The 27,751-nt window shown below is 39.5% G+C and overlaps 1 protein-coding gene across 3 annotated transcripts in view; it reads right to left on the bottom strand.

The window, feature by feature from the left end:
• Zfhx4 (zinc finger homeobox 4) overlaps positions 1-27,751 on the bottom strand; it is a 187,640-nt gene that overhangs the window by 11,936 nt on the left and 147,953 nt on the right. For all 3 annotated transcript variants that reach the window (XM_057790496.1, XM_057790499.1, XM_057790498.1), the window contains exons 5-10: positions 20,849-20,917; positions 13,566-13,679; positions 7,553-7,686; positions 7,152-7,352; positions 6,487-6,604; positions 245-5,644 (exon numbers count right to left, since the gene is read on the bottom strand). In XM_057790496.1, the coding sequence (XP_057646479.1) occupies positions 245-5,644; positions 6,487-6,604; positions 7,152-7,352; positions 7,553-7,686; positions 13,566-13,679; positions 20,849-20,917 (6,036 nt within the window). The remainder of the gene's footprint in view (positions 1-244; positions 5,645-6,486; positions 6,605-7,151; positions 7,353-7,552; positions 7,687-13,565; positions 13,680-20,848; positions 20,918-27,751) is intronic.

Here is a 27,751-nt window from a genome sequence, read left to right as displayed (position 1 = left end):
GGTTTACCTCCTTCCTGGCTAACAACTATAGCTAATAATATGCATGTGCGTGTGTATGTGTGTTGTGTGTATATATGTGTATGTGTATAAATATGTTCAATATATATATATATAAAATTTAAATTTCAGATCTGGATTGAGGACATGTAAATGATGTAAATGTACCTTTTCTTTCATGGTTACATGTGATTGGCTACCTATTGCCACCTAATTAGCTCAACTGACTCTCTTTTAAGAGACTTACTGTTTGAGTTTTGAGGGAATCCAGGCAAGGAGGAAGGACCATTCATTCCAGGAAGAATGACTGGAGGAAGGCCGGGGAGTCCAGGGTAGGCTGCCGGCAAGCTGATCCCATGGAGTGAGCAGCTATCTGTGATACCGGCCTGCTGGACTGTTAGGCCCAGCACGTCGGAAGCTTTCTTTATACGGTCTAGTTCTTGCTGGGCCATTAGCTGCCGAACGGTGGTAGGAGCTAGGTAATCTTTCTCCCGATCAAGCTGACTGCCCACGGTCTCCCTCACTTTGGAAATGTGCTGTTTGGAGAAAATATGGTCTCGAATGGACAAGCGGGCAGAGTACTTCACACCACATAGGGTACACTCCGGTTTAGTGCCTTCCGTTCCACTTTGATTGATCATGAAAGGCTTTCCTATGTTGATTTTAAACTTCTTTTCCTTTGCCCTGGCATTCTGAAACCACACCTGCACCACGCGTTTGGGCAGACCGATCTCATTTCCCAGCATTTCACATTCTTGCATGGTTGGCGTCCGATAGTCACTGAAACAAGCCTTGAGGACCTTCAGTTGAAGATTGCTCATCTGGGTTCTAAAGCGCTTGTGACCTGGTCGATCACTGCTTTTGGATTTAAAGGGGTTGCTAGACCCAAATGGATTTGGTGAGCTGGGGTCAGCTATGCTAGACGTTTCGCTGCGGTCAGCATTGTCATCAGGGTCGTCGGTGATGTAAAAGCTTTGGTCATGGTCACCATCTTTGTCACTGAAATGGATCGATGGACTCGTGAGAGAAAAGAGAAATTTGTCATCACAGACCTCAGTGGTGGGTGTGGTTGCTGCTTTTGGCAAAGAGTCGAGAGTTTTGGTTTCTTTCGGAGACAAAGCAGGTTTCACCTCGGCAGATCCCCCTGGGTTTTCCATTTCTGCTGCCCCCTCATCTCCTGTGGTGGCATCACTAATAGCCGTATTAATGGACGATGTCTCATCAAAGTCGGTTTTATTCTGATCATACCCAGCCTCAGCTGAAGGGGCATTTAAATTATCGACATCCTCGGGACATTCCGCTTTGAAAGAAGAAGGACTTAAAAGATTCTTCGGAGACAGCTCTGCTGTTTTACTAACAGGCGTTGACACTGTTGAGGCCAATTCATTCTCACTAGATAGATCGATTTTAGTTAATGGCAAAGATGGGTAATCAAAATAAATGTATTTCTGCGGGCTCTCTCCCCCATCCTCTGTGGATATCAAAGGGCTTGGTGGCAAACTGTAACCTGCCTGCTTCCCTTCATTCCAGTGGCGAGAGCGAATGTGGCTTTCTAAGGCTGACTTTGCTTTAAATAGAGCTCTGCAGAATGGGCACCGTTTATGGGACTGGGCAGGACCCACCGCCCGAAACTGCCCTTTCCTTTCTCGAGCACGCGTGTTCTGGAACCAGACTTGGACCACTCTCTTCTTCAGCCCCACTTCTCGTGCAATGTGATCAAGCATTTTTCGGGTAGGGTTGGAATCCAGCAAGTACTTTTCGTAGAGAATTTCGAGCTGCTCCGGAGTGATGGTGGTTCTCAAGCGTTTATCGCGGTGTTGGTCTTCGCCGCTATTCCCACCCTCTTTTTCACTGCAATTATTGTCTTCCTTATCGTCCAATTTCCTTTTAAGGGAAGCAGCAACACTGGCGGGGGCTGTGGTGTGGGAAGTACTGGTCTGTGGTGGCATTTGCGTGAGAGAGCTCCCCAGCAGCTGTCCGGTCATCAGCGGATTGTTGGGGTCAAATATCATGTAGGGCATGTCCATGGGCCTTTCCAAGAAAGGAGAGTGGAGGAATTGGTTTTGAGCAGCGAGGAAGTGCATGTGTTGGTGTTCCTTCCAAAGTTCCAGGGTTGGGAAGGCAATGGTACACTGATCACAAGGGTACTGGAGTAACTGCGGAGGTAGTGTGTTCTGAAGAGAAGTCATGGAAATTTGCAGTGGACTGGAAGGGATTGGAGTTTGAGAAGCCGATGGAGGTCTTCCGATCAGTTGAGTTTGTTTGGGTGGCTGTGGTGGGGGCTGAGATATGGATGCCTGTTGTGGTTCTGAAGAAGTCGGTACTGATGGGGGAGCTGACTTGGTGACTTGACAAGGAGGAGAGGGATCGGTCTGCTTTGTCTTTTCTGCAGGATATTCAGGTTTTGGAGAACTCTTCTCAGGTTCTGGCTTGGGAGATGGAATCAGGGGTGTGCTAGCTCCAGAGCCTGAACTGGCGGTGGGGGCTACAATGTTTTTGGCTGTATCTGTTTGTCCAGATGCGGTGCAATGCTTATAGACCACTTGGTCAGTAGCATCCATGGAGTCTTCTGTTTGACTTTCATCTTGGGCATCATCATCTTCATCCTTATAACACTGCTTTTTCTGATGTGTGATCAAGTCAAAGATTCTGGGAAAAACCACATTGCACTTTTTACACTGGTACTGCATGTTGCTTGTTCTGATATACCGCTCATTGGTGAGTTCTCTTTTTTCATTATCTTTAGCTTCTGCTTGGTTCTCATAGCTCTTCCGTGCTTTCTGACGAGCATTCTGGAACCATACAACAATAACCCGGGTCGGGAGGTTGAGAACAGTAGATAGCTGTTCTATTTCGTCATCTTTTGGGTAAGCATTCGTGTCAAAAAAGTCTTGCAGAACCCTAAGCTGGTAGTCCGTAAACCTTGTTCTGGATGACCTTTTGCTGAATGAGGCGTCTGATTTGTAATGTTCCAAAGACGTGGGTTGTGGCTCAATTCTGATATCTTCTAAAACGGTTATAGGAGGGTTACTGAAGTTGTATGGAGAGTCCTTATTTCTCTGTCTCTCCTTAAAGAGTGTATTGCGAAACCAGTGCTTGATGACCTTTTGGGAGAGGCCAGATTTCTCTGCCATTTCTTGGATCTGTTCTTCACTTGGAGAATTATTGATGTCAAAATAAGCTCTCAGGATTTTGAGCTGATCATCCGTAATCCGGGTCCGTGGCCGTTTGAATTGGGAGTGCCTTAAGAAGCTGGGATCGAGCCCTAGCTGCTGTTGGCAAAGCTGAGTGAGATCTGCAGAGAGGGTCTCCATCTGCGGCAGCTGCAGGGCGAGCTGAGGGGGAAGTGCAGGATGCTGGACCGGCTGCATCATAATCGAGGGAAAGAGGGGGAGATCAAGAGAAACAGGCAGTTGGACCTGTGGGGGTGCAGTTGGGGGAGGAGGAGGAGGAGGCGGTGGAGGAGGAGGAGGTGGAGGTGGTGGAGGAGTAGGTGGTGGAGCTTGTAGAGGGGCCGAGACTGCGTTTGGGATTTTCACGGGCACCAGAGTAGAAGGTTGTGGGGGTGCCGGTGGCAGGGGAGGAGGCGGCGGAGGAGGAGGCGGTGGTGTTTCTGGGGAGGAAGGAGAAATCGGATAAAGCTTGTCATAGGCCTCCCTGTATTGGCGAGCAAATTTCTCTAGTGCTCCATATGGGAAAAATTGCCCATGCACATGTTCTTGATGACTCTTTAAAATAAGAACATTCGAGAACAATTTACCACACGTTCCGCACTCCAGCTTGTCAGAGTTTTCACCTTCTCCAATTTTGCCCTTCTTCTGGACCTTCTGCCTGTTCTCATTATACTGAATGACCAATTCAAACCCGAAGTTCTCCAGTAAAGCTTTGGCTGCATTTCCCCTGGCCCCTGAGGCGATTCGGGGTGGAGGAATACAGGGTTCTAAGGATTTTTGCTTCTTTGCGTCTTTGCTGTCTTTGAGTCCTTCGCTATCACTTGTAAATTCTGGCTTTGGTTTTTCTTGCTTTTCGGTCACCTCTTCCGCCTCCTTGTAAGCTGGCATGTCCTTCATGAGCTGGCAGTCTGTACTTGCGAGGCTAGCTTGCTCTTGTTTCAACAGTTTGCTCGTTTGCTGTTGCGGTGGCGGCTGCTGTGGTGGGGGCGGCTGTTGATTTTGCGGAGGCAGCTGGGGCTGGGCAGCCTGGTATTGCTGTGCTTGTTGTTGTAGAAGTTGAAGCTGCGTTTGGCCAACGTGATGCGTTTGAATCTGTTGCTTCAGATCTTCCAGCAAGGAACCAGCCATTCCAGTCATACCTGGCATCCCAAACGTGGCGGAGCTAGGCAAGCCCAGATCTGGCCCCAAGCTAAACTCTGCCCCAGGTATGTAGAATGGAAAGAGAAACTGGGGTTGCTGAAACTGGAGCAGTGCCTCTGGGGTCATTGGGAAATGAGGCAAGAAAGCTGGGTTTAGGAACTGTGGCTGGAAGAACGCAGCCTGCTGCTGCAACTCATGCTGAAGTTGCATCTGGATTTGTGCTGGTGACCGCGGTGGTGGATGATGGGTAGGTGGAGCAGAGATTAGTTCGGGAGTTTGCTTCTTATTTAATTCTTTGGCATCTAAGTGGGTATCTTTGCTGTTGACTGAAGCTAAGCTCATGGAATCTAACATCCCTTGGCCAGGGCTGTTCACATTGGCTATGATGCTGTGCCCACCAGTTAGGTGCCCACTTGGCTCCAGCTTTGCAGCCCTAGCCTTGGTCTGGTGGAGCACGGACCTCATGTGGATCTCTAAGGTCGAGCTTTGGCTGTACGCAACACTGCAGATGCTGCACTTGTACGGCTTGTTATCTGCGTTGCTGTTGGTTTCCTGGGGGACAGGACTGGAGGCTTCTTGCAGAACCTTTTTCAATTTATGCAAGTGAGACACCGAGTTATAATGGACCAAGAGAATGTTCTTTTGGGTGAATGACTCTTTACACACTGTACATTTGTAAGGACGAGATGGATCGAGGAATTTTTCCATGGTAAAATTGGGTCCTTTTCTAAAAGGTAAGGTCCGCTTTGGTTCAGAGCCCAAGTCATCTGGAATGGAGCTACTGTCACTCCCTACCGGACTCGCCTTCCCTTCGTGGTCCTCTTCATACTCCCTCTCCATTTCCTGATCTAGGCCATGGTCATCCTGGGGCATCGTTTCACTCTCGGCCCAGAGCTCACCGTTCATTGGCAAGGAGGCATACAGCTGCTGGAGTTCAGCTTCGCTCAATTCCGGGTGGCCCGCTTCCAAGTGTTTCTTCAAAGCCTGGAATGTACGGAAACTCCGCTGGCAGAGGTTACACATTGTAGCGGCCCGAATTGCATGATACTGGGAATGTATCTGAAGCTTCTGCATAGTTTTAAAAGCCAAGCTACAATGATTACAACGATACTTATAAACATGGCGGTCAGAAACTGATAAGGGCTGCCGTTTGGGTTGCTCACTCGGTTGATCGTGCAGAGGGTCTGAGATTTTCACGTCCTTACTGCTGTTTTTATTCCATTCTGAGGCCTCCAAGGACTCCTTTGCTGGTTTCTGTTCCTCGCTCTTTATTTCCACACTTGCCTTTGACTCTTCAAGACCTGCTATACTTTTGTCATCCACTGCGCTTTCACCTGTGAAGAGAAAGCAGAAACATATCCTGTGGTAAGAACATGGACCACTTGAACATAAGTAAGTGTAAGTCGGAGCCAGGAATGATGTTTTCCTAATTGAATCTATGTAGCACTGTTATTGGGTTACTACCATGTGCAAACACTACACCAGGTGTCCATTAGAAGATGAACAGGAAATCACTCCTGACCTGAAGGAATTTAAGGGCAGAGAAGAATGCCAGGGAAACATAACTACCGTGTACTGCAATAAGCACTTTACCAAGAGCCATGAACTTGGTGTTCCCGACTCAGCATAATTTGAATGTTCTTAGCCATCTGTTACCAGGATTCTCTAAGGATGGCAGAAATAGTCATGGAGAAAAGGTCTCAGAAAATGGTGCTCTGAGCAGCGGCCTAAGTTATTTTCCTTTGTGTCACTGAAAAATGTCTGTGAAGATGGAGGAATCTTACAAGGGGGATCTCTTCCACAAACAATTCATGATTGATTTGAAAGAGAGAGAGAGAGAGTCTGTTTTCTTCAAGAATGGATACCCTGATAGGGGGTTCAATCCCAATCCCGATCTGAAGTAGTCATCTCTAAACACATGCACATGTGGGCAACACCAAATGTGTGAAAGAATAATGAAGTGGCGAGGACTCAGGAGGAGTTGGATGGGGAGAGAAAGGGCTGGGAATGAAGCAAACAGAGTATTTGCTGTTGTAAACCACCAAAGACAATAGATGTGTGTATAAATGTGTATGTAGTATGTGTGTGTGTGTCTTTGGTAGGATAATTTAGGAGCATTGTCACCTGCAAGCTTTGAAAGTTTTCTACATGCAGCGTCATCATAAGGTAAGCTTACCTGAATATTTTCCAGACCCCTCCGCTGACATGACTGCAGGCGGGTCCCGCTCTGACTTCTCGGGAGCAGCTGCTGGCAGTAACATACTGTTTGGCATCATTACATCAGGGACAGGCACCTTGGAACACCAAAGGGATCGGTGTTAAGTGTGCTCTGGAGTCACTGAATATATATATTTGAATATATGTGTATACTGGAATATGTAAGTGTGAATATACATGTACTCTGAAATATATATTCACACAGACATATAGATATATAGATATTATAGATAGATATTACAATTACAGTTTTCTAACCCAAACAGGGACATCTACCACTTCAGTGTTGTTATATTTCTATATTCTTCTTTTCATGCTATGACGTAAAGGTTTTCGGGGGACTAATGTTAACCAAGAAACTTTTAAGATAAAGGTACCAAAAAAAGTCATTTCACTGTTACAAAAAGAACCACAAAATGTCCTTAATTAAGCCATACTTAATATCATATTTTTTTCTAAACAAGAAAGACCACAAATGGCTCTCCACTGTGACTTAGATGGCAGAGTCAATAAAGACCTTCCAGGAGCTCAGGAGAAATTACTTTCTATGAGCCCCTTATTACAGATGAATATGGATAACAATACGGGCCCCATCAATTTTGCATTAGCCTTCAGCATCCTTACTGTCATAAGCAGTTTCTCCACACAGTCCGGAGACACACTGTGCAAATGGGTCAGATGCAGCTGGAGGTGCATTTTGTTGCTGAGGACATCCTGGCAGAGGGGACAGCAGATGACCGGCTGTACAGAGTGCTGTGACAGGACATGCATTTGGATCCGACTTTGGTCCCTACTATTGTAGTTACAATAAGGACACTGGTAAAACTGGAAAAGATTGAATAAACATGACCATCATTAGCTGCTATAATCTGATACCTTCAGACTGTGCGGCATAACATCAAGAGGCAGTACTAGTGTCTATGTGCCTTTCAATAGTGCACAGAGTTGGAGATTTGGAAATGACTAGGAACCTAGAAACCAAAAGAAAAAGAATTCATGCACCAATGGGAAAACTACATATTTACCTGTTCGTGACAAAATTTATTGTCCTCTGTAGGTTTTGACCTTTTTGTTCCTGCATCTTCTTCTTTTGCCAGCAGGAGTGGCTGTGTGCCCCCTGACACGTTGACTTTCAGCTCCTTCTCTGGGGTGATTACTCCTAATTCCCAAAACGGATAGGACAACTCAATTTATAAATGTAGTGTTACAATCAGAGTAAATAACGCAATTGTGACTCTCAATCTACTGGATCAAACAACAGCGAAAACCAGACATGCAGTTGTATATGATGCTAATCTCAGAACACAAAAATCACTCTTCCTTCTGTCCACTGAGTGGACTTTGCCCATCTATTTTAAACTGTACTCCTGTCTTCTGTTTAGATAACCCTAGATGGCCTTGAAAGTTTCATCAATAACATGTGTTCTCTGGTGTCTCAGTATGCCTTTATCACATTAAAGCAAATCTACTCCCATTCACAAATACTGACTTAGAAAATCGTTATTTTCTCTCATGTACAATAACATGAATCTCTAAATTCCTAAGTCCTGTGGAGATTTCAAAATCCTGAGAACAGCTGATTGACAAGTTATAATTCAGAAATGAAAACAATAATATGTTTATGTTATGAATGGGATTTAGAGTTTTTAACATTTTAAAATTGAACATCTAATTCATTTCTGCTATTGGTGATTTGAGTAGGGGACATGGGAGTTTTAGAAGTAAGCTATCTATGAATATAACACTGCAGCAAGAATCTCAAGAAGACAACTGCTTTATGAGTCTAATCCAAATATTTGTGTTAATGATGATTAAAATTTTACCCAGTTGAGCAGTATTAATGTGTAGAAACCTCACATACATCAAAGGGGGGGCACAATTCTAATTTTCCAATCTAACAGAAAATTCTCCGCAGCAGCAATTTGCCTGGTAATCTCCTCTAGAAGCTGGATATTACAGCGACATCAGGTAGGCTTGTCACATACATCTCACGACAAACACAAAACCTCATTTACCAGCCATTCCAATCTCATCATAGCACGGCATCATCTGACCTTTTTTCTGGTGTTTATTATGAGTATTTCTAATTTTAACTTTCAATTTTCACCATCTTCCAGTCAATTTGCAACTAAATTATTTCCAGGGTGAGGACACTACCACTGGACAACTGGGTGCAAATACATCTTGAGAGGCAGTGGAGCTAAACCATTGATTGCTATCAGACCCCACGTAGAAGCACAGTCCAGGGCAATCTGCCTGTGTGCTGCACATGAAGATTTATCTTGATTTTTTTTTCAATCCACATACAGTTCCTATAAATGAACAAATTGCACCTTATTACAACATAACCCAGTTTTAATTTAAAAATGAGGTCAAGGATGTTTTAGAAACAAGTCAAAATGGAAAGTAAAAAAGATAGAACAAAAAAAATCTCATTCTATTTCTACCCTAAGTAGAATGAATGCTTTGGACCATATATATAAATGCTTCAGAAATTTAAAAATCAGGAAGAAAATTAAACATATGAGAGTAATTCTTAAGTAACCAAAATTAAATTAGGATGTATTTGACAAGATGACTGTGGTTTTATTTCTTTGGTGTGCAGGGTGCATGTATCATAGCGGTCAGTCTCTCACATACTGTTTTAGATACTGCTTCTTGTTTTTATTTGAAGTGATATAATTGTCCCTACTTCATTCTCTTAGAAAAATTGTAAATGTGTTCCACTTATTTGAAAAGGTAACATTTGTGTAAATTTGAAAAAAAAACTTACAACTCTTATTATATTGATTAAAAATATTCAAGTATTTGATATCCAATGAGATTTCCCCAAACTGGGATGTTTTCTCACAATTATGGAATCAAAATTTATTTTCATATCTCAAAACAAAGAAAGCACGTACTCCTAGTGTCACTCTTAAAGTGCTAACTTCTTTAAGAAAAGCAATGTGGAGCATACTTGCCAATACAATCAGCTACTCAATGTGTCAGACCAACTTGTACAGAATGATTGTCATCTAAAATAACAAGTGTCTATCAGTTGTCTTCTCCCGATTGACTTTTCTTTAAAAGTTTCCATAAATGAGTAACAGTGTTTCCTGAAGAGGGTAATACCATGTCATAGTCTCTTCTATTCTTTAATGGACAAGATCAAATAATAACTTGACTAAATTCCCTGTACTGTCACATACAAGCTGAAAAATAATTCCCATAATTTGTTGTTTGCAAGTGTCTTGGGACATCAGAAGTAAAATTAACTTTCTAGATACTTCCAATTCTACTAAATATTCAGCCATGAACCCATTTCCATGAACATTTATAAAGGATACTTTAAAGAATGACTAACAGTAGGGTTGGAAGGTGTGCATCGTTATACAAAGCCTACTCATTGGTGTAAATGTTTGACATAATAACTATGTGTACGTAAGTGATATACTGTTTTAATTTCTATGCTCATCAATATTGATTAATTTAGTGATTCTTGATAATAATAGAAGGCAATAATTCCAGGACTCAGTAACAAGACACACTCTGGAGTATGAGCAGGTCTTCAAGGTGCCCTTGATAGATGACCTATGCACCAATTCATACATTCTTTTTTGTTTATTTTTATATAAAATGTAATACTGAAGCATGGCTGGTAAATTACAGGAAATCAAATTCACAGTCTTTTATGTGAATTGTGTTATGCTAGAAAAATGCCTTGTATTAAATGAGGTCAATTAATTTTAGGAAAGCTTTTGATTAAGTTTTGTGATTACTCTTAGTTTATATGTGCAACTTCATTTGAAATAAACCCTGTTTGTTACCCTGGAGCAGAAAAAAAATTGAAATGAGATCATAATTTATTTTGTATCGTTAAGGACACCACAATATTCTCAAAGAACAATGTCATTTTAATGAATTTTAACTAAAAAATGAAGTCTAATTACAAATAAGCACTGCCAAATACATGAGCCAATGATTATCTGTCAGTGACAGGATTATTTAACTTGCAAGAAATTGCTAATATAAAAATGACATAATTCATTTCAATTCAGATGCCGCCTACTTAATTCTCAATCCCTAAAATACAGAAGGCTGTAAAATGGTTTATATTCATAACAAGTCAGGAAATCCAATAACACACATGTTACAGTGAACCTTGAAAAACAATAAATCAAAATGCTGAGTTATTACTTACAAGTATCTATATTTGATAAAGTTTGAATACTTTAAAATTCAGATGTAACAGATGTTGTTCAACTCAAGTAATTCAAAATTATAATTACCAATACAGTATTTTTTCTAATGAGACTAGAATGGAAGGATAATTTTAATTGCAATAATGAAGGTTAATTTCCATCTTTCTTCATGTTTACTCCCTTATTAAAAAGTGGTCCCCTTAGCCATGGCGGAGACATATTACATTTTCAATGCAAATGTATTAATCTGGATAAACTCTATATTAATTCTCGTACTGCACTGAGCTATAATTTGGATTATAATTAATCTAAAGTGGCACTAGATTTAAATGACAATATAAATGAGGCATTAGGAAGCTTTTCTATTATGAATGAATATTCAGCAAATATAACTTGCATATTGTCAAGTCTCACTTTGAAAGCTCTAGTCCTTCAGATTAATGTTAGCAACAGAACACAGCAGCTTACCAACACACTCCTCCAGACATGTGCTAATTCCTTCTTGCCTAAAAATTCCGAGGTTAAAGTGGGGTCAATCTATTTTCCCATGTACCATACTAACATAGCAATTACTTTGTAAGTTTGCTTTTTCTTTTGACAATAATAACTAGTAGAAGAACAAAAGAATATAAATAAGTGGTTATCTAATAATTAAATACACTTTTACAAAGAACAACCATCATGGAATAAATTTTCAATCCGGGAAGATTCAATTCAGAAAGCACAGAACTTTGTTTAAAGTTCGTGTTCATTTTAAGTAACAAGAGCTGTCTTAAAGGCTGCAAGGTTTCAAAGCTAAATATTTGCATCTCAACATTTGCTTTTAGTTGGCTCTTGGTTAGAGCTCATTTTCAACTCTCTGTACCTGGGGATGCTTTTTTACAGCGATAACATTTATTTTAAATAACCGCCATTATGCAATGATCTGCCTTTCCATACATCTCAACCTTGTCTATATGGCACAATTAGGAATCAAAGAAGAACAATAACTCATCGGGCCATTAGGGAGCAATTGAGCCCACGACTTATGCAGAGCAGTAAACTGCATGGTGGAAACAGAGCTCCTACCTCTCTGCTGTGATGCTCAACAGTAATATAGGATCCATTTTCAAAAATACTCCCCCAACCCACCCCTGACAAGGTCCTAGGCAAAAGATGTAAATATCAAGCTTCATGCTCTACATCTATGAGCACTCAGTGAACCCTGCTGTGATTTCTTCCTATTTTACATAGTCCTCTGATAAACAAAGGGGAAATGCTCTGCAGTCTATTCTGGTACAAGTGCATCAAACACCAAAGGAAGAGAATTCTACCATCCGCAAACTGGCAAGTTACTCATCTCAATGAGGTCTATCTTAGACGGCATAAACTGGCTATCTTGTTGTTTTTAGCCTTTTTTTTTTCAAATGAGATCTCCATGGGGCTGTCCTCAACAATAGGTATTTCAAAGTCTATGTCATTTGCCTCACGAGTCCACCTATACTGCTATGGTGTCTTTACAGAGGTGGCTTTAGGTGCAATACTAACCTTAGATCCTCTTTGCTTAACTCAAATTAGAATCCTATATTTGACACTATGTCCTAGAAGCAACTAACAATGCGGCTTTTCTCACTGGACTGTTATGAGAAATTTAGCATTAAAGAGTTTGGGGAGGAAGAAAAGAACCCTTCATATACCTTTGAAAGAAAATGAAAAATTTAGGCATGAAAGGACTGAGTTACAAATATGTGATAGTTCAGATTTAAATAGTTCAGATTTAAATAAACTCATAAGCAAAAAAAATGATGAATTTTGTACACTCCTGTATCTTTCTACTGAACATGGGGCTTTTTATATGCAGCTGTCACTGGAATTCAGAGAAAAGATAGATGACTACCTGAGACTAATAGGCTTGAACTCGTTTCAGCACTTCTTCTGCATCAATGAGTCCAACATAATAAAACTAGGTATAGCGTGCAGCAAAAGTGGCCAATGTAATATTCATCGCGACCACAGATTTCCATCTCATACATACAAAGCATGGATGAAGCCATATATTTGCCAAATCAAACACAGAAAAAGCCGTAGGTATCCACACCAGATGCTGGCCTAGGGTTTGTTTGTGCACAAGTAAATGTCATGACACGAAGGTTTGTTTTCAAAGACAGTAGCTTTCATTACTGGGATTTGTCTATTCCAGAAGACCAAAATTGCCCAGCACCTAATCCCTTTTCAATGATATTTCCTCCTTCTTAGGCCGAATCATCTGTAAACTTTTCCACTGGATTTTGTTTGAAATGCCTCAAATAGATGCCCTTAAAAAGGGCAAATTCCTGAGTGTAAGTTGAGAGAGGAAGAGAGAGAGGGAGAGAGAGAGAGAGAGAGAGAGAGAGAGAGAGAGAGAGAGAGAGAGAGAGAGAGAGAGAAGCATTTCTTTTTAGGGTTACATAGTGTGGGAGGGTGCATATGATTGAATGATAAAATTCAAGTGATATCTAATCCTGAGCTTATGAAAAATTAATATGCCATCAGAGGAATCACAAGTATAGCTAAGATTAATGAAAGGCGCTTAAAAAATTACAAGCACACAAACTGATTTGATTAAAAAATAATCTCACTAGTCATCCTGTAATATTCTTCAACTTATCCACATCTATTCTGTCAGATGGTTGTGATTAAAAATAGGTCAATGGGAGGCTACTGATAGAAATCACATGCAAAATGCACACACCATGAATAGTAGTGGGAATGTTCAGACAGTTTAAAATGAATAAAGGCGTTTAATGAGCTTCGTTGGGGGATGCAGGGAAGGGAGGTTGGCTTCGGGGAGTGGATGAGTATAGGAGAATGAATAGTGGACAGCCGAGAAGCTTACCAGGGTCTTTATTAGAGTTCTTTCCTTCACTGTTGTCCCTCTGTGTCTCTGTCTCATCATCCTCAGTCACTGTGGTAGGCTTCAGAACTCCTCCTGCCTCTTCACTATGATCTTCTGTTAAGAAAGTGGACCAGTGAGAATTGATAAATCCAGAAAATGTCCACTAATATCAACTGCGTGACGTTTATCACCCAGTATATCTTTGAATTTGATCTATGAATTGTCTATACAACTTCCTACTTAAAAAATATACATTGAAGCAGAAATCTACATTAGAACTATACAATATTAACTATACTAATGCAAATTTTTACTCAAAAGTATGGCATTTTTGTACTCAGAGAATATTTGCATGTTATTAAAAGGTAATAAGTCATTTCTACTATAATTTAACCTGCAAAAGATAAGGGGAAATGGGTGGAAGAAAACTATAATTTCAATTGTTGAACTTTTCATGGACTAGGAGCACAGGCATGTGAACAAGCCAGATACGCAGAAGAAATTCTCAGTGAGATAATATGGGAACAGTGGTTCACATAAAGGACAGGTGTTCTTCCTGCACGCTGACTTCAAATCTTGGATGGATTCCTTAAACCTTCTTTACATAAAATACCCAAACTTCAGATCCACTGGGGATTTGTTCGTAAAGGAGAGCTACACAGAGCTTTGGCATAGCGCGGTACTTGTAAGACCACTATACCACCCCACACCTCATTCACAGGATCACATCAGCTAGATTACATGGAAATCCTCATAGTAACTCAAACCTACTTAATTATTCTGTAAATCTCAGCCATGGCACTGCTGGTGGATTAATCTGTTTACGCAGTTAGCCTCTATGCTGGGTTGTGCAGCACTAATCCGTGAAAGGCCCACTGTTCTCTTTCATCCTGCGATCATTTGTCTCTCAGTGTGCTGATGTCACATTTTAATGAATTTTTAGCAATCTGAGTAATGCCAGATAACCAGGCTCACAACTCCCCACAGCATGGCATGCTGTTTTCACTGCAGCACAAAAATAAAGCCATGTTTCCCAGTTCAGGTAGGAATTACATAAATTAGGAGAAGAAGGTAAAATGGGATTTGAAGCACCAGGCTGTGCAATTTCATAAAATCTTTAATGACCATATAAATTAACCCTGGAAAGGCAAAAGGTCATCAGAACACATTTGCATACACTCTTCTATTTGCTTTTGATAAGCAGAGCTTTTATGCAGCGAACATGATACAATTAACCCTTCAATAACCATACAAAATGCTGCTACGGACATTTCAAGTGTCAAGCATTCACTGAAAATTACACACTGAATAAAATTTTCATTGCAAATGCTATAGTGATTGAAAGGGGAAATCGTGGCCCTCTCCACACCCTATGTTTTATTAATAACATTCTGGCAGCAGAATGAAATATCCACTGTCATATGTAGCAGCTGAGGACAAAAAAAATCTATTTAGTGGTTCAGTTTTCAGCCATGCTCTGCAACTGTGCGAGCAAGAAGGAAAACCAGGACATTTAATACATTCCAAGGAAGAGTTGGGACCAACTGAGAGCCCCTCAAGATACGCGAATATGGTGCATTCATCCCAGCTTTGCCCTTTGCACATGGAGGGGAGAGCCTTGGTAAGACAATCTAACCGCCTGACAAGGTGCCGCTTTGCACAGACATGCAGGGAGATTTCGCTTTAAGAAGACAGACCCTCGGTGTTTGGTAGCTCTATATTGCTCTACATATTGATGATAAGCAGTGAGCATTTCACCCCGCCCCCACCCCCGCATCTGCCTGTTTTCACAGCAGCTGGCTAGGCTGTGGGTAAGGTCCCTGAGAGGACTTCAAGAACTGGAAGGCTGAGATCATAACCAGATTAGCCTGTGTCCCTGCCAAGTCCACATGCACACCTGACATGGTATCAAGTGCCAGGCTCGTGACAATTACTTTCCAACTCATCCTGAGGAAGGATGCAAGACTTCTTTGAGTAGATTTACTGGACCTTCCCCCCAGGGCTAGAAAATGAAGTGTCAGAGTGCTACTGAGAGGCCTTATCTCCAGGGGACACAAAATTGTAAGGGCTATCGCAACCCCCATTAATAAAACATTGTGTGTCAGAAAAAGGAAAAAATATATGAAAGCATTAAAAGCAGGCTACAGTATAATCTGGGTCTCATCAGCCAGATTTTTGTAAGTTCCTCGTCTTCATTTTCTGGTATGTGTTTCAAGTGTGAGAGAAATTCCCAGACATGTTCTTCTATACATCACTGTGGTGTCTGACCTCAGCCTGACCCCGGCAGCAGTTTGAGAAATCTGAATGTGAACAAAGACTCTGTGTCCACAGCAGGGAAAGATTGTGGGATAGACGCTCCCATCAACTTAATGGCAAACAGCAGTTCTGAGGCCATAACTTTGCCTGGCTTCTCCAAGCCGCAGCTCAGAGCCCTGAGTGGTGGATTCCTCTGGCGTGCCCCTGCTTCTGTGAGGCTTGTTTTTTTTCTCCCCCTCTCTATTTTCAGTTCTGCCTTTGAAGTAGGCAGGCAATTAGCTCTAATGCTCAAGCAATTCAGACCTGTTTTGTGGTTTAGAAGGCGAAAGCTGTTTATTACAGGTAGGCTCTTTGGAGCCATAAGAACTCTGCGAATTTTTAATCATGCAAAAAATAATCACAAGGTAATTTCTCCACACCATAAAATTCCATATAAGCCGGAATAAAAGGTCACTTTCATTCTCAAAGAGAGTTTTAGAAATAAATTTGACATTGATTATATAAATAGGCTTTAGAGTCAAATGTAATGTGAAGAAACCACTCTCGCTAACAAACCTGTAGGCTAGGATTTTGGATGAGGAGGAGTGACTACGTTCTAGCTTAAATACCAAATTTCCTCAATTGTAAAATGTCATAAGATACAAAATGTCTTCTAAGAAAATTATAGACAACATGTTAATGCGTTAAGAGAGTGCCATAGAACTGAGGAGAATAAATACTTTATGAGAAATTCTAAAACAAACAGGCTACGGCAGTTCTCAACTTTATTGAGACTCTATTGCATTTCGTGCAATAGTAATAAAGAGCAGTATGGCTTTCCACGGCACCGCTGGGTTTACAGCATATGCACTTTCGGTCTCCTTTAAAAGCAAAGAATGTGGAAAAGAAAATACTTATTTATATGCTGAACATGAGGGTGTATATCTACGTTAGCTTAAAATGAGTGAGCTTCCTCTAGAATTTCCCATATATCAGGACAACGAAGTGGTATTTTCATTCTTAAATGTTTCAGTAGACTAGAATAGCTACGAAATGATGTATTTTACTATTACAGAAGTATTGCAGATGCATGTCCCAACTAACTTTGTCAAGCATTTTAAACATGCCTGAGATGGTGATCATAGGCTCCTTTAGACCCACACATCTAACAGATTTAAAAGGGTTTGCGTGATTGGCTTAAAGTATTTTCATTTAATTATAAAAATGGAAAACCACAATCAATTTGTCCTATATAATGTAGAATTTCTAATTTCTTGTTCCATAGCAATTGACATGTTTTTAATGTGTGAAAGAATAGCACAATTCATTCATTTCTTTGTATGTGTATTCTTGTGTGTGTGTGCGTGTGTGTGTGTGTGTGTGTGCGTGCTGTTTCTGAATGTATGCAGGTGCATCACAAGAAAGCAGAAGCCTATAGACGTCAGAACAGGGCACTGGATCCCCAGGTACAGTTGGTTATGAGTGGTTCTGTGGGTGTGGGAACCTAACCATCGTCTTCTGAAACAGCAGTGAGTACTTGTAACTGTTGGCCCAGCCTTGCACACTTCATGTAATAACTGTACATATGCATAAAATATGATGTGCTATTTTGATATATGAATAATAAGATAATTTATACACATATAATGTGCAATGATAAAATCAGGTTTATTAGAGTCTCTGTCTCCATAACTACTTACAATTCTGTGTGTGTTGGGAACTCCTCTCTGGTTCTCCATAGAATAAAACCAAATGTTATCAATGATCACCACATTGTAGTGCTGTAGAACATTAGAACTTACTTCTGTCTAATTCAAAAGGTTGAATTTAACCTTTCCTTCTACCCTTCCCGGTCTAATGATCACTTGTCCCTTACTTTTACTAGATAAACCAATTCAGCTTCCATTACATACTTTTCAAATCATATGAAGAAGAAGCAAAGGACGGAAAGTAACTCAGACATCTTCAGTTTTATATACTGAGCATCTGCATTTGAAACACATACTTGTATGAGAATTCATCCTCTATGGCCTTCTTGTCCAGTATCTTCCCTTTGAACTTTGTCCTCTACCTGATGTGCCTACATCTAACTGCCTGATTAAATCCACCTCCTGTGGCCTTCATCACCTACAGAGAAAAATATCAGTCTTTTGGCATAGCAAGGACATCTTCCAGACACCTGGTCTTGATCTATGTATGCTCCAGACTCATCTTTCTTTAAATGATCTTTAATAAACTGCTTGAAAACTGTATAGAGTTCTGGGTGTTAGAAGAGCCTGGAAGGTGTTTTAAACACACATTGTTGAGCCCAGCTGTAAAGTTCCTAATTTAAGCTTGTTTAGCCTTGAGTGATGTCTGACTATGTCTATAATAATGTTCTTTTCATGTGATGTTCCTAATTTTGGTTATATCCTGCAAGCCTTGTTTGTAATGGTCCTTCCTACTCTTTATGTTCTCTTGTGTATCCTTATTTGAGGGAGTAAAACACTTTTCACTGGATAACTCTCGCCTTTTCCTTTGTGTCCAGCTTAGAAAATACCAGTTTCAACATCTTGGAAAATCAATTGAAAATAACCCCTTCGTAGGCTTCTTATGTGCTGATATGCAAAAATCAATTAAAAGTGGTTCTTACCCAAACCATATGTTTAAAAATGAGTGTCCTATTATATCATTAGTATTATTCATTGTTTCCTTCTCCAACAAATTTTTCCTGAAATTTGAATTAAAATGAATGTTTCTGGGTGGATATGTGGTTTTTTTTTTCTGTGTGCTGATGTTAAATAATATTATATGTCAAAATTGGTTGTACATTATGTATTTACACTACAAGTAAATATTTTATGAGAGTAGAGATTTAAATATATAATATATATTCATATATGCAAGAATATTTAAGCAAACACATGCTTAAAGCACTTTGAGATGTCTCTGGGACATAGCAGACAAGAAGATAATGCTGACTAGAAACTGAACTAACTTAGGAGATGAAACTGGGAGAAAAAAAAACAGAAGTTCAGACATTACCCAGTTCTTCTATTTCTCCTCAATAAAATTTTAAATAAAGTTTTGCTTTTGTAATGTATTCTCAATTTGTTTTTTTCTTTAAATTTTCTTTCTACTGAATCACATTTATTACATGTCTTTCTTTTAAAAAAAAAAAGTACCAAAAAAAATTAGAAGTTTGACTTCTCTTCATACCAAACACTCTTCTGGCAGTCACCAGTGAAAACACAGCACACTTCTTGTTCAGCAGATGTTAATTTCCCTTTTTGTGTAATACAGGTCTCATGGAATTTACTGTTTGGGGCCATGGTGTACCTCTCAGAGCATTCTACCTCAATCCCCTGTGTTGTAGCCTCTATCATTGTACAGCTAAATACTGGAATACTTCCAGTCACTTCTCTATCCCTATCGTCTCTTTAGATAAACTCACTAAAACACGTGGCATTAAATTACCCCACTCTACCCACATGTCTAAAATATATTCCAGATCAGGACTCAGCATCATGCTTAGTAAACCACATTCTATCTGTCCCATATTCACCAATTTAGTTTATGCAGTCTGAACATCAACCACAAACAGAATTTGTTTTTCCCCTCATGCAGATAGCCTCATCCTATTCATCTGCAAACTCTGTTTCTGCTCATATTTAGTGAATACTAAATTGTAAATGAAGTCCATCTCTTCTATTGCTTGAACTTTTGCATTTTACTATTTCACTTAAGCTTAGTATTACTGAACTAATAAGATTATGCCTAGTTTTGGGTGTATCTTACACATCTGTCTTCCTCATTCATTACTCTTCCCCTGTGTTAGCCTTATTTAGCCTCTTGTAATGAAGCCAACTTTTTCCCATCTTCATGGGGTAGTATTCTCCCAGGTTTTTATTCATACCTTCCAATTTTCATAACTCAGGACTTATCTCATCAGCCACTTCCTCACCAAATCCTCACCACTGCTTCTCAAAAGATACCTTACCTTTTGCTCAAATGATAAAGTCCTGAGAGCCAGCAACCACTATCATCTCTTGGATTCCCATGTAGTGTTTTGACTTGTAGGTCTGCAGTGAGGTCCAAGAATTTGCATTCTTTTTTAATTGAGTATAATACATTTATTTACCTGATACGCTAACTTATTCACTAAGAATTTTAATTAAAATACAGTTGCAATAATTCTCCTTCCCCTTTCCTCCCTCCAACCATATTCTTCCCTGATCTCTATCAAATTCATGGCTTCTTTTTTATTTCATTTTTACTGTGCAGATACATCTACACTATAACTCCTGTGCCTAAGGCTCAGGAAACATCAAAGAAAAGGGGATGGAAAGATTGTCAGAGACAGAAGACCAGGCAATCTGCTGTGACGTTGTGTATCCAGAAATGACAGAAAAGCTGCTCATGATACCTCAGCAATATGGCTGCCTAAATAATACCTGAACAAACAGCAACAATAACTGTGCTAACATAAAAGGGGAATATCCGTGTGCTCCAAGACTAAACAAAGAATTCTGGCAACAAAGGACTGCTGAGAGAATAAGCCTTCTACAGGGATGAGCACCTCAATTGGTATCCAAACCAAACAATCAGCTTAGCAGTTTATTCTTACAATATCTTATGCTGTGCTCATACCATTTATACAGACTCAAAGTTAAGAAGCTTTTTTCTACAGATCACATACTTCATATCCTTTACCACAGATATTTGATTCTGACTATGTTTCACTCTCATTTGCATAGAAATGTTATTTCACAGAAGGGTCTCTTATGCCTTACCCATATTGTGGGATGGTAATAATGGTCTACAAATGATATAATAATGATATACCAAAGTCACACCTTTCAATTTTGCTGAGAACCTGACACTGCTCTACAAATTAAATCCATTTATATATTTCTAAAAATTGAATATGCTTAATCATGCTTTTAATTCATCTGTATAAGGAACTGAATAAAGCAGTTCTGTGGCACATTGTTTCCATAAATTAGGTAAATGACAGGTGCAGCTTATTTTTGACAAGAATAACTTATGAAAGGAACAGATATAATTACCTGAGGTTGCCCTCAACTGCTGCTCTGTAAGCTCTTCCTCACCGGTCCTGGCTCCCAAAGAGGCAGTTTCTGTAAAAGACATCAGTGTAATGAGTAAGCACATCATATCTAGGACATAACCAATATTACAAGAACAACAAGTATGGTTGCCATAGGAAATGAGTGCTGGGACGGGCTTATAAGACTAGCACTCTTTACATTTTAGTAAGCAGTGGCTGGAGAAATTAGACCAGGGAAGGATAGGCTGATATTTAAATCCTGGTGATCAACAAAGCACAGCAAATTGTGGGGGATGTGGACCCCCAGAACCTGAATTTCCTGTAAACAACTTGTTTTTCAATGCTTGCAGCTGCTCTGAGCAAAACAATTTGTTTTCCTGTGTTTGGAGTTGCTCTGAGCATGAGACCCTCCAGAGTTCCTGATGGCAGAGGAGTGGTTTCTGGTGGGTTTGACTGGGGTGTGACTATCTGTTAAGGATCCCTATATAAGCTGCCCGGGAACACAATAAATGGGACATTCTAGAAGAATTCAAAGATGACCCACGTCCCCGTGTCTATGCCTCTCTGTGTGTGTGACAATCTCAGAACCTTGCCTGGGACTCGTGAACCATCAAGTAGTACAAGGTGCATACCGTAGCACTTCATGAATAGCGCAAAGAACAGATGTGGTGTTGTACTTTACAGCAAATGCAACAGATTAGAAATCATAAAAGCAGGAACAACTCATTTGAATTCTTAGCCTGTGATTGACCAAGGCTATGTATATATGACGATAATGGCACTTTATATCCATAATGAGCATTCTCTTACTTACTAAGTAAGAGATAATTTGTATACTTACCAAGTATCCAAAAGAAAAACCTGGCTTATGACAAATGATGGGAGAGACCAAAGAAAGCCTCTTACACTTTAAAATAAATCTAAAAAAATGAGTCTATCATTAGTAAACTCGTATCTTTATTGGGTACCAGGGCAGAAATGGTTCCAACCATTACTAGCCTTAACTTCAAACATAAATAGCTATATTCATGCAATATATTTTTTCATGTAATGTATTTTTTCTTTCTCTTGTCTCTTGTCTTGCATAGAGAAGATGTTGCATGCTGCCAGAAGAGAAAAGTAATAATAAATATCACTCAGCTACAAGCCTGTGGCTTAAAATAGTGACCTACCTACAAGATACACTCTTGCAATGGTGGCACAAATGTAATTGGAGTAATCAATGCCCCTTTTAAAGTTGTGTTTAAGGCCATTTCATGAGATGGAACCCATAACTGACACTGGTAAAATGGACAAGAACTTGAGACAAGTTAGGTTCTTGGCCCTAGAGGAAAATATCCTATGATTATTCTTCTAAAGGACATAGCAATAAAATGACTCCTAGTGACATACTTGTATACCCATAGATCAAAGTATCACTCATCAGAGAAGTTTCTTCTTGCATTGTATGATAATTAACAAAGAGACTCATAACTGGAAAACATGCATGGAGTGAGAGACTTTGGAGCACTCAGCTCTAAATGGGATGCCTTCATCAACATATCTACCCCCACGCCTTAAGGCTCAGGGATCTATGTAGTAGAAGAGAAAGTTTTAAGAGCCAAAAGTAGTAGATGATGCCAAGAGGGGAAAATGTCTCTAAGACAACAGGAATAGTACTTATATGAACGCTTAGAGACTATAACAGCACACATAACACTTGTACTGATTCAAACCAGACATATCTAAGGGAGGAGATGGGGAAATAGACACAATTCCCACACTAAAGCAAGAAGCTACATGACATTGATACTTGATATACTGATAACTGGGAAAGAGAAAATCCGTTTTTTCTAGTAGAGTTTCTCTGAGCATATCAACCACACTCCAAGGCAGACCCCATGCTCAGAAGTCACCACAAAACGGACTTCATATTTTTTATAGACATTTGTTGGGGGAAAGATGGTAGTTTTAATTCATTTCATTTGTTTGATTTAATATTTGTTTTCTGCTTTTATTTTGTTTTGGAGAAAGAACATAAAGTTGGGTGAGTAGAGAGGTGGGGAACTTCTTTGAGGAGATAGGGGAAAGGAAATAATATGATGAAAATATGTGAAAACTTATTAAAACATTTTAATGAAAGAAAAGGCTAGACTTTAGATATTGCCTTCAATATTTTATTTTTTTTCATTCTGAATCAGTTTTCCCTTCTCTTTTACAACATTCCTTGTCCTGTGCCTCTGTTGTATGTCATGCATTTTCCTTTTAAAGAGCAGTGTTTTCCTCTACAACACCCCATATACTGTAAAGTCCTTTTATTTCCAATCTGACACTTCACTAACATTTCAACTGATAACATTTAATGATAATAAACCTTGAATAAAAACACATGGTTCCACCATTTCCTACGCATGAGATCTTAGGGAAATTGTTTTCTTCTGTATGTCTTAATTCATTCCATTTAAGGCAAAGATATCACTATGTAAATAGTGGATAATTGTGGTGGTTTGAAAGAAAATGGCCTGCAAAGGGAGTGGCACTGTTAGGTGGTGTGATCTTGTAGGAACACGTGTGGCCTTGTTGGAGGAAGTGTGTCACTGTGGAGGTCGACTTTGAGGTAGGCTCAAGCCACCCCAATGAAAGAGTTCATTTCCTGGTGCCTGCCTATCAAGACGCAGAACTCTCAGCTCCTTCTCCAAGCACAATGTCTGCCCGCATGCCGCCATGCTCCACCACGAGGCTAATGGACCAAACTTCTGAACTGTAAGCCAGCCTATTAAGTATTTTTTCCTTTATAAGAACTGCCATGCTCGTGGTGTCTCTTCCCAGCAATAGAAACCCCAACTAAGACAATACTCCTATAGGAAAATTCTTGATACAAATAAAGGGCAAAGAGCGATAGCCTTCAAAGTTAGACAAAGCTAGATGCTGATAAACTGTTTAAAAAGCTTTTACTTAACTCTTCATCTGCAAGTGGGAACTATGTTTGTCTAATATTTTTATATATAGCATCTCTGTTTGATTTGGAAGGCTTTAATTAAGCAAATAATTAACCTTGAAAATAGAAATGCACACCCAGGCAATAATATTATATTTACTAATTAGTTTATTTCCTGCTATTTTGAAACCTTTTTCCTTTGGCAGTAACCTATTTTAACATAGCACAGTCATAATAACTTTGCAGAACTTCCCCCAAACATAAACAGAAAATAATTTTCTTATAATTATGTCTTAAATTAATCTTGAAAGGAAGAATTTATCCTCTGTACTTGCTCATAAGTTCTGGAGTGACTTCCAAATAGATCACAGTCTTGATAACCAGCCAACCTGTCATTCAAGAAGTCTACCTTTTTCCTCTTGGCTGAATAGCTTTAAGCCCTGGTCAACTTTGGTCTTTTGAATTTAAATGCCTATTTTGTTCTCCTACTTTTAGCTTCCTATCCTTCTCTCAAAGCCAAAGCAAGTTCTCTACACAGTCCAACAGTAGCCAGTGCTTCAGCATTGGTTACAGAGAATGGCCATGGATTTTGTATGATCTGTATTTATTTTCCCAGCATGCTATGAGTTCCTGAAAAGTAATTCTCTATCCTCCCATATCTCATGTAAGAACAGAGGATGATACAGGAAACTAACCAAACCAGAGTAGGCTCACCATAAGAAATTATAATCATTTCCCATTGTCCAAATTATATCCAGCCCAGAAAATAGTCCCTGTTTTTGAAGACTATAGATCTTTGCCCTTTATTTGTAACAAGAATTTTCTCATAGGGATTATTCTCTTAGGTAGGGTTTCTATTGCTCTGAAGAGACAACATGACCATGGCTACTATTACAAAGAAAAACATTTAATGGGCTGGCTTACAGTTCAGAGGTTTAGTCCATTAGCCTCATGGTGGGACATGGCGGCATGCAGGACATTGTGCTTGGAGAACATGTGTATATGTGTATCAGTATATAGGTAATATTATGTATATCAGTATATATAAATAGTAAATGGAATCATGCTTTTCTAACAAGAATCAAACATAATAAATCAATGACTTCTTATCCCCATGCTCACACACTATGCTGTAGCATATAAACTTGTTCAAAATAGTCAACAATGGTATGCAAATAAATTCACAAACTGACTGCTACTTCTTAAAGATTAATACAAATTGGACAATGATAATTACTGTGTACATGCCTCATAAATAGTATATAAGCTATGTGTATAGAAGCAAACGTAATTTTCACAATAGAATCATGGAAGAAATTTTCAAACTGACTTTATAAATAAGAATATGGGGAATTAAACAAATTGGTAACTTTTCCTAGGTTATGAAATTAAAACCTCATAGAGCCTGGAAAAAGAACCCTGTCTGTTTAGTCAAGAAACTGAAAAATATTTAAGTGATCCAGTTATAGTAGTGCAATATTTGGAAACCAATAAAGATTTTCCTATGTTTACTGAAGGCCAGAAACTAAGTGGAAAAGAACTAGAAAGAATGCTCACTGATCCTTTGAAAATTCCAATATTTCATAAAACATTTATGCTCATTTATTATAAAATGCAAATATTCTATAAGCAAATAATCTGTGCTATGCTATAATCATTTTACTTGAAATAAATGGGATATCAAAATAAAAAATATTAATCTCACAAATTAAATGCTGCATCACGGAAACTGTTTCAATATGAGCCCTGATACAGACACATTCTAAAGGAATGTAGTTCAGTGTGCCCCTAAGTCAGCTTAGAGCTTCAATGGTGTTCTCCTTTATACAAGTAATACAAATATTTTAATAAAGGGGCTTTTAACTTATCAACAAACTGATTAATCTCTACTTTTCTGCCTGTTCAAAATGAAATGTTTAGAATTTCGTAATGATACATAACATCTTGCAATATTTCACTTTAATAATTGCTCTGTAATAACAAACTGACTGCTGTTACCTGGATCTGTCACTTTGTGGATGATTTAATTAGATTACTAATTTGGGTTCTTTGTAGCATATGACCTTTTTAATGCTGTTTAAAAATAATACCATTGACTTGGCTTATCTAAAATCCGGTTCTATCCTGTCAATTTGGTCGTGAGCATACATTTAAAAATGGAAGCCAATTACTCTGTTTTTATTAACACAATGTGGGAACGATCAGAAGTATTTTTCGTGGAATAGGGTATCGATCATGGAAACCAACTTCATTGATAGTAAGAGTTCATGAAGGATTTGCTTGGTACCATGTACTCACTGAGGTTCTTTATCCGCATTTGGTCACAGTTGGCAAGTGATGGAGCTGGGACTGGAAGCCTCTTGGCTTCATTTCAGAGTAGCTTTCTTAAGCACGATATTAAACTAACTGATGCTTTTAATATCCCCATGATAGTGTTTCTTCCAATTCTGCAATTACTCCAACTGTTCACTTCAGCCTGTTTCCTTCAGTTCAACTCCTCCCTCATGCTCACTGGGAAATTCCCACCTACTGACTTCTGAGAACGAATGTTCTTAGAGTTCTTTCTCTTTAGTCTGCACATACATTTCCTCCCATAACTCTGTCCACCTCAAGAATCTCTTTTACCTTTCTTTTCGTTCCTTCAGACAAAGAATACCAAGAACCTGCCAGAGCTGAGTCATCAATTCCCAAAAGATTCTTTCTCCCTGCTTATTGGGGCAGCAACAACAACAACAAAATGTGGTCAATACAAAACTCACATCTTATGGACAGGGAAAGTTCTAAAATTTTTTTTCTATTGAAACTAGATTCTTCCCTCAAAAAAATGCATCCTGACCACAGTTTCCCCTCCCTTCATTCCCCTGGCGCCCTCCACCTCTCCCTTGACTATTCCCCCCCTCTTCATTTCCCTTCAGAAAAGAGGGTAGAGTTACAGCAATTATGCATTCTATACATGCATTAAATTGTCAGTGATAAGACTTATTAATAGAAAATCTACTTTATTTAAGCAAAATATGAAAGTTCATGCCTTCAAAAGGGAATGAAGGATTGAATATTGAGACAACAGGATCTACAGGAAATCATGGTTTCTAATTTCTTGCTGTGCTTCCTATAGAAATTATATGCTGTGTCATAGTTATGCATAGAGGGGAGAACAGTATATTAGATGAACAAGCATGTGTTCATACATGTAATTATGTATCTCAGTTCCACACTAGGTACATTTTAAGAGTACACAGGAGGCCTATGGAACACATTACTGCAGATACCTGTTCTGTTTGTCTGCAAAACTTGGCTCTCTTGCGCTCACACTCATTCACTAACACACTAAGCAGAAACATGTATCACTATTTTTAGCAAAAGGCTTGGCATTAAAAAGAAGATAGAAACCAGAAAATAAGTAAACAGTAAGTCAATTGTTTTAACATAGAAATAATTTTATTTTTCTGTAGCCTACGGCGACACATCAAAATTCCTGCCACTGTATCGAGGAAGAAAAGTTCGCTTTTAATTCTGGAAATGAAGCATTCCTAATATAGCACAAGTTTCAAACAGCCTTCACTCCACAACTCATCTAGTCAACCCCTCTTCTCCCACTGTACTTTTGAAGACTCTCTGGCCTCTATCAGGGCCGTGAGACTTGCTGTGCATGGTATGTTCAAAACTGTGAATACACGAGAAGACATGTGTAGACCTCGAGTTTCCAAAAGATAGGTTAGCATTTGCTGGAGATGAGTCAGTTTCCAGGCGTGTAACACGGGTTTCCTTACCCAGTCCTCCCAGTAATCTGTCACAGAAGCATTGCAGCTTTTAGGAAAGAGATGAAACATCAAAGCTCAGAGCATTTAAGTCATTTTTTCCAAAGGCGCGGAACAGAAGAGGGAGGGGTTTCGAGGAGACAGTCTGGTTCCAAAGCTCTGTCCTTCCCCCCTGGACAGTCTGCCTCCAGGCAGCCCCTAGGAGTCCTCAGCCAGGAAGCTTAAGAAC

This window comes from Chionomys nivalis, chromosome 16, assembly GCF_950005125.1.
Source record: "Chionomys nivalis chromosome 16, mChiNiv1.1, whole genome shotgun sequence".
Lineage (NCBI taxonomy): Eukaryota > Metazoa > Chordata > Mammalia > Rodentia > Cricetidae > Chionomys > Chionomys nivalis.
The sequence above is the reverse complement of the archived record's forward strand: the minus strand, read 5'-3'. Positions and strand labels throughout refer to the sequence as shown.